The sequence below is a fragment of the Schistocerca piceifrons genome, chromosome 1 (assembly GCF_021461385.2).
Source record: "Schistocerca piceifrons isolate TAMUIC-IGC-003096 chromosome 1, iqSchPice1.1, whole genome shotgun sequence".
Classification (NCBI taxonomy): domain Eukaryota; kingdom Metazoa; phylum Arthropoda; class Insecta; order Orthoptera; family Acrididae; genus Schistocerca; species Schistocerca piceifrons.
In genome coordinates, this window is record NC_060138.1 from 1,145,736,461 (window position 1) to 1,145,750,305 (window position 13,845).

The 13,845-nt window shown below is 45.7% G+C and overlaps 1 protein-coding gene across 1 annotated transcript in view; it reads left to right on the forward strand.

Moving 5' to 3' along the window:
* The window catches only part of LOC124778710, a 188,921-nt gene that overhangs the window by 66,292 nt on the left and 108,784 nt on the right, over window positions 1-13,845 (forward strand). The window contains exon 4 of the mRNA XM_047253662.1: window positions 7,129-8,316. Within this exon, the coding sequence (XP_047109618.1) occupies window positions 7,129-8,316 (1,188 nt within the window). The remainder of the gene's footprint in view (window positions 1-7,128; window positions 8,317-13,845) is intronic.

Consider the following 13,845-nt stretch of genomic DNA (forward strand, 5'->3'; position numbering starts at 1 on the left):
TTTAGATTGTGGCTGGAAATATTAGCTAACCGTTCTTTTTTAGTTGACTTCTTAATATAAGCTGTAATTAGGTTAGAGACGACCGAAAGGTCTACACCCCGTGCATACCACTTCTTATTGTGGACATTTCCCTGCGATTGTAGTACGCTTATCCATTGTGCTGAACAATTAAGTATATCACTGAATATACACTGAATAGCCAAAGAAACTGATATAGGTATGCGTATTCAATTACAGGGATATGTAAATAGGCAGAATATGCCACTGCCCTCGGCAACGCCTACGTAAGACAACAAGCGTCTGGCGCAGTTGTTAGATCGGTTACTGCTGCTACAATGGCAGGTTATCGAGATTTAAGTGATTCTGAATGTGGTGTTATAGCGATGGGACACAGTATATCCGAGGTAGCAATGAAATGAGGATTTTCCAGCACGTCTATTTCACGAGTGTACAGTGAATATCAGGAATCCGGTAAAACATCAAATCTCTGACATCGCTGTGGCCGGAATAAGATCCTGCAAGAACGGGACCAACGACGACTGAAGAGAATCGTTCAACGTGACAGAAGTGCAACCCTTCCACAAATTGCTGCAAATTTCATTGCTAGGCCATCAATAAGTGTCAGCGTGCAACCCATTCAACGAAGCATCATTGACATGGGCTTTCGGAGCCGAAGGCCCACTCCTATTCCACTGATGACTCCACGACACGAAGCTAAAAAGCCTCGCCTGCGACTGTCAACACCAACATTCGACAGTTGTTAACTGGAAACAAGTTAGTTTCAGTTATATTAAGTAGTTGTAAGCCGAGGGACCGATGACCTCAGCAGTTTTGTCCCGTAGGAACTTACCACCACCACCACCACCACCCACCTGATCATTGGAATATGGATGCGAGTGCGGTGCAGGATGGACATAGGCACTGTGTCCAGTGTTGTGTAGGCTCAAGTATCAGGGAGGCAGGTTATGGTCATCACATATGCTATGCCCTGAACATCAGACTCTGGACGCAAGTGCCGTGGACAGGGTGCACACAAGCACTTTGTCTGGTGTTGTGCCGGTTACAGTATCGGAAATGCGGGCTACGATCATCAGATATGCTGTACTCTGACCATCGACTCTGGAGGCAAGTGCTGTACGGGGTGGACACAGGCACTGTGTTTGGCATTGTGCGGATTTCAGTATCAAGGAAGCAACCTCTGACCGTCACATATGCTGTGTCATGGTCATCAGACTTTGGATGCGAGTGCTGTGGATGGTGGTACAAGCACTGCGCCTGGCGTTGTGTGGGTTCCAGTATCAGGGAGGCAGTCTTTCATCACCACATACACTGTGCCCTGAACATCAGACTTTGGATGCGAGTGCTGTACAGGGTGGACATGAGCACTGTGACTGGTGTTGTGCCGGTACCAGCATCAGGGATGCCGGCTATAATCACCACATATGCTGTACCCTGATCATCAGACTCTGTATGCAAGGTCTGTAAGCAGTGTACATAGGCACTGTGTCTGGTGTTGTGCGGGTTCCAGTACCAGGGAGGCAGTTTCTCATCACCACATACACTGTGCCCTGAACATCAGGCTTTGGATGCGAGTAATGTACAAGTGGTACAAGCACTGTCTCTGGCGTTGTGTGAGTTTCATAACCAGGGAGGTAGGTTCTGATCACCACGTACATTGTGCCCTGATCATTAGACTTTCAACGCAAGTGCTATACAGGGTGGATACTAGCGCTGTGTCCAGCGTTTCTGCATTTTACCATTCATGGAGGGAAGCTCCAACCACCACACATGCTGCATCCTGATCACTGGACGTTGACAGATGATGTGTCGGCTTTAGTCGAACTAAGAAGAGTTTTGACAGGTAATACAGACAATTTAGATGGGAAAATAACATTGTGACACACAATATGAAGGTGAATTATGCTATGCAGCAGTTGGGTTTTGGCGCCAAGTGTGTCTTAACTTATAAGTTAGACCAGTAACGCCAAAAAGTGAGCCACATGTGTTTTAACTGTTGTATAATAAATATTTTGATAGACAATACTAACAATTCTGACATGGAAATAACATCCAGGTACTTAATTTGAGGGTCCATTGTATCTTGCACTCAATGGGTGCAAATATTGAATCAAAGTCAGGTAAGTCACACCAGTAGTGCCAATAATTAATCCATGTGTGTTTTGGTGCAAAGATAAACTCTTGTGCACAGTCCAGATAACGAACTATGAGAACAAGTTGGCCTGTGCAGAACATATTGTTTGGCTATTTCATTGTTCATGCTCGTAAAATATGGGTTTGTAATTGGGAGAACAATATGTGTGTTTGTGCATGTGTGTGTGTGTGTGTGTGTGTGTGTGTGTGTGTGTGTGTGTGTGTGTGTAAGTGTAAGAGTGACTGCTAAGTTCTCTGGCGACACATCAACCATACAGCTGCGTATCTTGGGCTTCCACAGCTCTGGTTCCCAGACAACACTTCCTCTGGAGCTCAGACAAAAACGATCTGTAGTATCGCACATATACGTCGTGTTGTCTACAGCTGAGCCTCTAGCAGCTGCTCCAGTGCTATGTGGCGCCAACTTCACCATCAGAGGCAGGAGCATCGCTGCAAACAGCACTACCACTGTGGCACTATCTCTCTTCCATGACTCACGTGCCTCTCCATTGGCATCTCACCACCGTATGAGTATTTAAGTCGCTGCCCAACAGCTCTGCAGTCAGTTTGGACTCTGGGCTTTATGACGATCATGCTTAGCATTTCCTCAGTTGACCAAATGCACTCCACGTTCGAGGCTCTGCGATAACCGCACTGAAGTGTCCCACCATCGGAGTCCACTATAGCTCATTGCTTTGCTAAACTTTGTCTCTGATTTGTCTCTGAGCTAACTACCTCGTAGGCCGATATCACTATGAATTTCGCCCACAGACGAACATCCGATACAAAGCCATTGACTACCAGCAAGGACATCCCAGCGCCATGTTGGTTATTGCCTGCTAGGACAATCCAGTGTTTCAGTGATGAACCGTCTGATTGAACTGAGTAGTGCCGAGTCTTTCCAAGAACCTATTCTTATATTTTGTTTGTTAGATGTAATAAAGTTCCATTGCCCTTGACTTCCTCGGAATGTCAATCGTAGTGTGTTCTTCGCCTCAGCTATGAACACTAAAATGGCGATGAGGACTACTGTTGCTCCTTCATGTTCACCCTAAAACGATTGTTCCGCCCTTGAGACACACTACAATGGCGACAAAGATCAACATTTGTGCCCTCCTTGTCCCATACTACAGTATAGATGAGCATGAACGTCTGTGCCCGCCTAGTCTGTACAATCGCCATGAGAATCTGAGTCTGTAAAGATCGGTCACAGTCTTCAAAACCAGCGTTCAAAGATTCAACGTTCTTGTCCTCACTACAGCAGAAACGAGGATATTTGGCTTAGGAATTAAGTCCCAAAAGTGACTAGCATGCCTGTGTACTACTTTGGACTGATGCTCATACTTAATGGCCGCATACATGTGTTCTCAGCGCTTTCTCTTTCCTTTCAGTTTCTTCTTACTTATTCTGATCCTAATAACTACCGCATTCCTCAGTTCATTAATCCATAAAAATAACTTGCTACCCCGTCCTGTGACCACTTTTGTGACCCTTTCAATGTTTATTCTGACAATTTTCATGTCTGAGAGCGCACTCTACATTCCGCAACATTTTCCTTGAGGCATATCTATTCCATTTCTTTCATTCCCAGAGCTCATCTGCACATTAAACATTTCACAGTATATTCCACATTGCTCTTTGACACCTTATACATTCTGTGGCTACCTCTACGCTGCTCCTCGACATCTTAAAAATTGTGCTGTGTCCACCACGCTGTTTCTCGACACATTCCGGCCCTTCATTCTTTTCTACAAAGTCTGCACCTCGGCTCTCCCGCGGTCTCACGCCCTTTCCACACTCTGCAAGCACAGCATCTTTCCAAATTTACATTAATCCTTGATCGCATGCTGTTTCCTTCTCTGTTCCATTCCTCTGACAGCACTAGCGTCTCCAATGGCACCATCGCCTCCAAAGGCATCATTGCTCCAACGGCACCTTCGCCTCCTACAGTATCTTTGCCTTCAGTAACACCTTTGCCCACAGTGGTACCATCATCTCCAAGGGATCATCGCCTCCAGCGGACTATTGACTTCAATGGACCATCACTTCCGGCATCATGTCAGAGCTCTTCTTCATCCTACCGGTCTGGACTTTTGCAAGTCCTTCACCTCTGGTTATACTTACCTCCTACTCATCCTTGTACCATTCTGCAGGATCTCACACGCTTTTCCTATCATCCTCTTCTTCTTCCTCCCGAAAATGCCAATGATCCACACACTGCTCAGTCCCCGCTTGGTCATCTTTTCAGGACTCCTCATGTGGGACACAAAGCGTGCAGCCACAGGGTCTTCTTGTGCTGTCCAGAGCTGCAGCTGTACCTCATCTGTATACTCCAGTTGGGCTATCAGCAGGACTTCCCTAGCCCTCCAGTTATGCACTCCTGGAAATAACAATGTAAACCCAGAGCAATGCTGGACCAAGCTTACATGATGATGACATCGTGTCTCCGTCATCTACCACCAGCGGCCAGCTTCACCCTCCAAGATGTCGCATGTTTGCCCTACCAGTTCTTGTCTGATACAGATCCATTTGTTGCAGTCGCATTCAAGCCACCCACTTTTGGCCAGAGCTCCATGAATGTGGCACGCTTCCACTGTGCCAAGCACCCATCACAGGGGCACTCTTCCCGGTTCTGGGGCTCCTCCTCCCTTTATCAGCCATGTCTTCCGCGAGATGGACAAGCCAACTCTTTCTTTAGTGGAAAAGGCAACACACCCATCAACGACATAGTTCTGCACCATGGGTAGAGGCAGCTCTGGACCAGTAACGACACTTCCTCTGGAGCTCAGATGAAAACAATCTACAGCAATACACGAATTCGCAAAGGCGTTTACAACTAATTCTGCAGCAGAAGCTAAAGTACTGTGTGGCGCCAGCCTCGACGCCAAAGGGAGGAGCACATGCGCAAACAGCACCGCCACCGCGGCAACACTTTGATTCATGAGTCACTTTCTTCCGTAGGTATTCTTCCGGCGCTCGAGTGTTTAGGTCGCTGTCTTATCGCTCTGCAGTCAGTTCGCACTATCGGCTTTACGTCAGCCGCGCCTATTGGTTCCTCAATTGGAGTTATTTCTCCGAACGCAGTCTACGCCTTCGGCTCTATGCCGTCCGCATCTGATGGTACAAAAATCAGAGTTCTTGCGCCGAGGACACTCTAAATCCCATACCTTATGGCAGCCGCACCTAGTGGTCCCTCCATCGGAGTCGACAGCAGCTCACCATTTCGTGGGGCAACGTCGTCAACTCGATTCTGGGCTCACAGCTCCACAAGACACTATCACCATGGACTTCGTTCACTTACGATCATGTCTGTCCAATGTCAGTGATTATCTATTTGGACATTCTAGTGCTACGTCAGTATGTACCTGCTAGGGCTTTCCACTGTATCAGTGATTAATATGAGACCGGACCGAGTAGTGGAGACTCTCGTTCCAAAAAACTGTTTTCATATTTTTTATGAGACTCATTAATCTGAGCAAATCAATCGTAATACGTTGTTCCCATCAGTCATGTACACGACAGTGATCACGAATCTGTGTGCGTACCGCTGATTCTGATGATGCTGTGTTTTAGGTTCGTCGAAAGCTGACGAAACATGCCCTTCGCCACCCTCGTCACTGCAGCCCTACCTCTCTATTTAGGTAGCCCAAAGATCAAAGGACAGTTTGCGTACTAAATCAGCATTTCATTCCTACTCTCTTGACAATGCTGGTTGAAATATACTCTTTGACACTATGAAGATATCAAGGATAAAGTACAAGGAGCGAAAGGTTATCTAGAACTAGTATAAATCAGACTGCAGGCTTAAGAGTATAATTATTTGAAAGTGAGGAAGTAATTGAGAAGTGACTGATACAGAGTTGTAGGCTACGCACGATGTTATTCTAGTATTACTATGAGAAATGATGCTGAGGAAATTAGACTAGGAAATAAGACATTAAAATTAGCAGAGTTTAGCTACTTTGGCAGCAACTGGCAGCTGACGATGGCTGATAGTGTATTTTGCTTGTTATGCTTTTTAGTTGCCCTACCGTTTTTATCTCATACTACACTTCCAGTTGGTATGGAGCCATATGCCATAGTAGATGCTCCACTAACCTATTCCTTCCTTTGCCACAGATTTTATATCATTCTAAAGTAAAACGTTAAACGATTCCAGTTTGTCTCTCTCTCTGGTTTGCCCATACCTCATATTCTGTTTGTACAGGACGCTATGCTCCAATCGCATACTTTTATGGACGTCTGCCCTCAGTCCATCTAAATGTTTGATACCGATAGAGCTCGTTTGTTGAAGGGAGTCGTTTTTGCCTCCACGAATCTGCTTATTGTGAATTCTTCCACTTCTTCTACCGCATGTTCCTTAATTTTATATTCAAAGAAAGAACTATACTCTTCTTTTAGTACTCTTCAACTCATTTTCGCTTTCCCTTAATCCGCTATGTTGCAATGTTATTGATTCCATTCAAAAGATTTATCGTCAATCGTAAATCCCATGTCATCTGCGAACCATCAGTGTGGCATCCAAGCCCCTCTAGTTTATTCTACTTTGAAAACTTTCTTGACTTTTTGCATTGTTTCTTCGATATAGAGTTTAACAACTAATTTAAACCCTTCTCCAGGTAGACTTGTTTGTTGTCAACTATCATTTTTATTACTCCGACTTTGGGGCTACTTGTCTGTATCCTTACCTCAGACCCATTTGTTAAATGATTTCCAAAATTTCATTCCACATTATATTGTTGAAGGCTATCTCTATGTCCACAAACTAGATATTCAGATATTTCTTCATTCTTATTTGGCTTTCTAAGCGCAATGTTGGAAATACTTCTCTGGCATACTGTCACTCCACCAGTTATTCCTCAACAACGTGTGTTGAGACAAATTACCATTGTTTTCTGTTAGTAGCTGTGTGTTTAATCCATGTGTTAACTATCTGTTGCTGTGTCTCTAAGATGTTCTGCAATTATATTGGCACAGGAAATGATGCACGGACTCCGAGACCGCTACGCCGCCTCACACGTTGGCAGACACCACGACATGAACAATGAGGTCAACGCCAGGAGACAAGCCCACCGTCTGTCTGAAGTTGAGGACCTGCAAGGCAAGCCGATAGTCAGTGGCGGTCTAACCGCCGACGTCGAAACCGTACCACAATCAGTGGTTAGCGACGGGAACGACAAACCCTCTACCCCGAGTATTGACGATGATAATGACTTCCTGAGAGAGGATGGATGGAAACCAAAGTCATCACAAAAGGCGGCAGTCCTTGGGGAACATAGTGTCAATGCCAAGAACGTAACAGCAGAGCTGACGAGTGGCACAAACAATAAATCAACTACTCGCAACAGTGCCAACAGTGATGACGACAACGACTTCCTCAGAAGTGACACATGGGAAACTAAAGCCCCACACAAGGCGGATGACCTTGGAGAACCTAATGCCGTAACAACACAGGACGTGAGTGATAGAGACAGCAAAACTCCCCCTCACAACAGCGATAATAGCGATGACAACAACGATTTCCTAAGAGATGACTCATGGGAGCCGAAGCCGGCGCCAGAAGTGAAGGCTAGGGACGACAAGTCCTCCGCTCCTGCCGTTGGCAACAACGAAGGTGACGATTTTCTCAGAGATGACACACCAGAGGCGGTGGCACACAAGGTATCAGCAACAGGCGAAACTAGCAGAGACAACAAAGCGTCTGCTCCACCCTTTGGTAACAATGTTGACGACAATGACTTCCTCAAAGATGACTCACTGGAGACGGTGATCCGTAAGCCAGTTGCCGCTGAAGTCAACACTGGTAGCGAACCAGCACCAAACGTGAATGGCGCGAATGAGAAGTCTTCTGGTGACAGCGGTCGTAAGAGCGATGATGACAACGACTTCCTCAGAGAAGACGACTTGCAGTCGAAACCTCACCCTGCTGGTCAAGCTAGCCTCGATGCCGACGTCGAGAGAGTACCATCATCGGGAGCCCGTGGCAGAGACGACAGCTCCTCCGCTCACAGGGACGGTAACGACGTTGACGACAATGACTTCCTCAGAGACGACGCAGTGGAGGTGGAGCCACAGCAGTATGAACCAGCTGTCCGTGGAGGCCGCAATGCTGACGCGGATGCTGCTTATGATGACGAGGATGAATCACCAAATGATAGTCCTCAGGTAAGAGCATTTGCATCTATACAAATACCACGATCACATCATTCATCTCCACTAACAGCCTGGAACAAACTTTTAGATTCAAAATGAAACTGACCCTGAGGACATCATTGAAATGAGCACGGAATCAACAACAACGCTCGTCGTCATCACATCATCACCTTCTTAACAATAAGCACTTTCGAAGTGTTGTGATAATCTGATTTCATTTACTATTCATCTTTCTACTGGTCTTTGGACTACCCACTCTTCAGAAGCTCTGAGGCTGAGACTTCTATAGCAGTCTTCTTCGGCTGGCATCACTCACTTCATCTACATGAGACCCCCACTTCTAGTAATGTTCCGAGGCCGCACAATGACATCGATTGTCGTACACGTTTGTTTGGTATTCTTGAACCTAAAGTCCGTTACACGAAGGCTATTCTAACACCCCACCCATCACTTATCTGGTTTTGGTGTGTGTTCACCTAGGTAATTAACTAACAGATCAACAGAGAGTGCAAAACTGCCGCAATGTCGGATAACGCAAAGAAAGTAATAAGGCCCTGTGACTCCTGATTGAACTGCGGTGGCAGTGTTGACAGTGATTCAGAATTGATCCCTTTTAATTAAAAAAGGGTGCACATTGATGTTATATTCAGCTATTGAACACCAGATGCAAATGTTGAACATAAAATTAATTAAGAAAGTGACTTGGGATTTAAACTACTTGATTGAAAACAGATGCAGTCGATTAGCACAGATTTATTTTAACTCACGACCTTCAATCATCACATTACATGATTCTCCTAACAGGCAGTGGTAATAAATTGCGTTTGCGTGGAGCAAAGCGCGATAAATCAAAAGTAATTCCTATCGACTGACCCAGGCATAATGCGAATTGCGAGAAGAATTCTACAATACACGGCCCATGAAACCCTCGTGGAAACTTTGCCGACGTGATCCAACAAATTAATCAGTGGCTGGAGCGGGAACAATATCACCGAATTCAGTGTGGTGGGGCGTCGTCATTGTGGACATCGATCGACCTCGTGGTGCAGCAAGGCTGCGCTCGTCTATTCACTTCTAGCTATCTTGCTCAGTACATAGCTGAACAAAAACTTTCTGTCTCCAAGCTCAATCGTTCTGTTTGCTAAGTCCTAAACTGCAGAGATGCTCATTCTCTCTCAGGCAAGCTGAGTAAAGAACGCCACGTCCGCACTCTAGGCAAGCTGGGAATGGAAGACCTCTACGGGGACTTCTCCCAGTCCGCTCTTCGCCTCGGTTTCCTGTCCAGCAAAATCACTTACACCAATTGCAGTGGAAGTCGTGTTAATTATGCGTCGCTTCCCAGCACCGACCAATGCCTGCTCTGGGAAGTGAACAAATTCCCACAAAATTTCCCTTCCTCTCAACCTCTGCTATATAGCTCCTCCCAGGCCACTCATCAAGGTTAGCATCTTCACAAAACACCAATTTTTCCGGAATTCTGACTCCCAGGAGAGTACTTCAAATTCCTTGGTCCTATGTTCCCATCGGAGGCCGGCGCATTTCATTCTGTCGATCTTCACCTGATTTACTTCAGACTCTGCGGACCATGAATTCAGCGTGAAGTTGCTACAGTCACGAACACGCATATTTTGGCCTCTGTTGAATGCTGCACCGTAGCTTTGCGCGGCTTACTCACATGTTTCACTGAAAATGGGACGATGGACATTTATCAACAGGTGTACAAGTTCTCCATCTGCTTCCCGGTACACCAGCATGGGGTCAACCACCTACTCACTGTCACTCTTCTTAAGGCAGTGGGGGGCCGCACCCCATTACCGCTTTGTCAGAGCTTCAGCCGCCCTAAGCTGCCTATTGTCGCTTCCCTTCGCCGCTCCCCTGCCGGCCATGGTCAACTCTGTATACTTCCCTGCGATAAACTAGCCTCCAGTAAATCGACGCATTTCCACAAAGTTTTCATGTCGTGTGAATTACTTTAAAACCATCACCCGACATTAATTATTCCAATACGTCCATACTATACCCTCTACAAGATGCACTGTGCCTTGTCAGTCATTTTTGTTCAGCCCTACTGTTCGCTCAACGTGAGTTAGATGATATTTAATCACTTCATGTAAGGGGCATAGTTCTTGCCATCTTACACTATTAATAAGAATTCTCTCTGAATATTACACTCTGCAGAGGAATGTTGTCCGTTTTGAAACTTCTGATGGATCTATAAGCCGAACCAGGACACAAACCCGGAAAATTGATTTCTGTGGGCAGTATTCTTACCAGATGAGTTATCCGAGCATGACTCATGGCTCCCCCTCGGCCCTTTATTTTGCCAGCATCTCTCTTCCACAGTCCAAGGTTTCGGGTTCGATTCCCGGTACAGTATATAGTTTTAATCTCCCAGATATTTTCCATAACAAACCTCTCGTGCAAGTTGATAAGGTTATCTTCCTCGGCTGAACATGTAAGCTTTGTGGAAAAAACATAGATTCAAAGCTATAATTTGCCACAAATTCATCTCCATGTCCTCTATATTAGGGCGCACAGGTGTTCAACACAGCCTAAGGAGTAAAAACTTGCCACCTGGGAAGGATGGGGAAGGAAGTCGATCGTGCCATTTCACAAGAATCATCCCTTCATTTACTTGAAGCGACATAGGGAAATTACGGAAAATCTAAATCAGGATGACCGAACGCATGTTTGAACTGTCGCCCTGCCATATGCAAGTAAAGTGTGCTAACCACTGCGCCACCTCGCTCAGTCTATATACATTAGTGTCCAAAATTAAAGCAACAAACGGAAATTTTACAAAATTGTGTTTATTTCACCACAGAACAGAATAAAAAGGTGATAACAAAGTAGAAACAATGTAAAGAATTCAGAACATAAACAAATGCAACATGCACAACGGTAGACAAAAATGTTCTTAGTTTTTCTCAAATTAACGGATTTGCACAGAACATTGTGACAACTGGTTAAGGTACTCAGTCTCATGATGAGGCAATAACGCCAACTCTTCCTGCAGTGTTGGTCGCAGTCTTGGAGAGTGGTTGTTGGATGCTGACGATATGCAAGCCGACTTCCTAATCCATCCCAGACATTCTCTATGGAATTCAAATCAGAAGAGCGAGCAGGCCACGCCATGTGTACAATATCTTCCGTTTCCAAGAAAACATTAACCACGCGTGCTCTATGAGATCGAGCGTTATCGTCCATCAGTACAAAGTCCAGGCCCACAGCACTTCGCAACAACAGCGAATGAGGTCCCACGATCTCGTCACGATACCTGAAAGCAGTTAAACCTTACCGGTTTACCTGTACAGTTTCATAAAGAAGGGCTCGGGCGGTCAACGTAATCCCTGCCCACACCATAAGGGAACCTCCTCGATATCTTTCTCTCTCCACAGTGTTTGGTTCCTGAAATCGTTTTCCACGTTCCCTCTAGATGCGACTCCCTTGAGAACAACTCTCCATACTAAATCAGGACTCATATGTGAAAAGAACGTTGGCCCATCGTTCGATCGTTCAGGTGGTATGTTGACGGCTCCAGTCTAGATGTTCCCTTATGTGAAGACATGTCACAGGTACCCATATAGCAGATCTCTGACAATAAAGACCACTCTGCTGAAGCCTTCTGTACACCGTTTGCCACGACACAACACGTCCATGGGATGCTGCGAGGTCAGATGCCAGCCGCCGTGCAGTACTAAGGCGCTACAGTCAAATAACTGTCTCCTCTTTCTGATGTCACACGTGGTCTGCTCTGCCCTGGTCTTCAGGATACAGTTTCGGTCTCTATAACCTTTCGCCACTCCCGAGAAAAACAAAACGAGTCACAGTAAGCCTTCGGAGCGCATCAGTTCGCGGCTGTCCTCCTTCCTTTCTTTGTTTGGCTCTCCACCGCTGACAGCCTGACACGCGTCTTCTCTGTGCCATTATGCGCCGTCTGTGACTATGTACAAAGCGATTGTGGACTTCGAGCTACCCGGCAAACACTACGTCGTTTCATGGGTCCTCTGACATCATCGTTAGCGTGTTTGTCATTTGATGGCAATGTCATCTTCCGTACAGAACACTATCGTACGGACATCTGGTTGACAGTTTGTATGATTATATCGTGAATTAGACACAGGACGTGGAAATAGCAGTTTGTTGCTTTAATTTTGGGCACCACTGTATATACTATAACTACGCGTTGTACTGTGCACAGACATCTCAATATTGTTCATACCAGCACCAAGATTCGCAGTTACGTACGAAAGGCTTCTGTTTCCGGACTCAGTATGTGATATAGCTCATTTCGACTCTTCTGATAAAACACGCTAACACCAAAAATTAAGCTACAGAACCGTTGTCGCTGTATAATTTTATTTATTTATTGGTTTCTAGCTTGTAACCCATGTTCACCTATTCCTTGTACATGTTGATGACTCAACCTATGAGCGTATTTATTTCACTACAGTTGATTTACATATTGTCGTTCTTGTTATGGTGGTGGGTTTCAGTCCCTCAAGACTGGCTGGATGGAGCTATGGCTCTGAGCACTATGGTACTTAACATCTATGGTCATCAGTCCCGTAGAACTTAGAACTACTTAAACCTAACTAACCTAAGGACAGCACACAACACCCAGTCATCACAAGGCAGAGAAAATCCCTTACCCCGCCGGGAATCGAACCCGGGCGTGGGAAGCGTGAACGCTACCGCACGACCACGAGCTGCGGACGGCTGGATGGAGCTTTCCACGCTACTGTGTCCTGTGCAAACATCTTCAAATCCGCAAAACTATCGCAGACTGCATCCAGTTGAACCTGCTTACTGTATTCTACCTTTGGTTTTCCTCTACAGCTTTTATCCCACACTCTCCCTCGCATTCCCAAATTAAATATTCCCTTAACCTATAGTGTCTTAGCACTGCACCCTTCTTTCACTCAAGTTGTGTCAAAAATTTCATTTCTTCCCAATTCCGTTAGATACCTCTGCATTAGCTATCCGCTCTTGTTGTGGTGGTGGGTTTCAGTCCCTCAAGACTGGCTGGATGGAGCTATGGCTCTGAGCACTATGGTACTTAACATCTATGGTCATCAGTCTAACGTTCTTCTCCAGCAACTTATTTCAAAAGCTTCTATCGTCCACCTCTGTCTTTCATACAAGGCTACACTCTAGAAGCATTAACTATAGACTGCCTCACTCTTAATTTTATATTCAATGTTTATTTATCTCTATTTTTCAGAAATATTTCTCTTGACAGCCTGCATTTCATATGTTCTACACGGAAGAGCCAGACTATCCTAATATCGCATAGGGCCCCCGCGAGCACTCTGAAGTGCCGCAACACGACGTGGCATGGACTCGACTAATGTCTGAAATAGTGCTGGAGGGAGCTGACACCTTGAATCCCAGAGGGCTGTCCATAAATCGGTAAGAGTACGAGGGGTAGAGACCTCTTCTGAACAGCACGTTACAAGGCATCCCAGATATCCTCAATAATGTTCATGTCTGGGGAGTTTGGTGGCCAGCGGAAGTATTATAACTCAGAAGAGTGTTCCT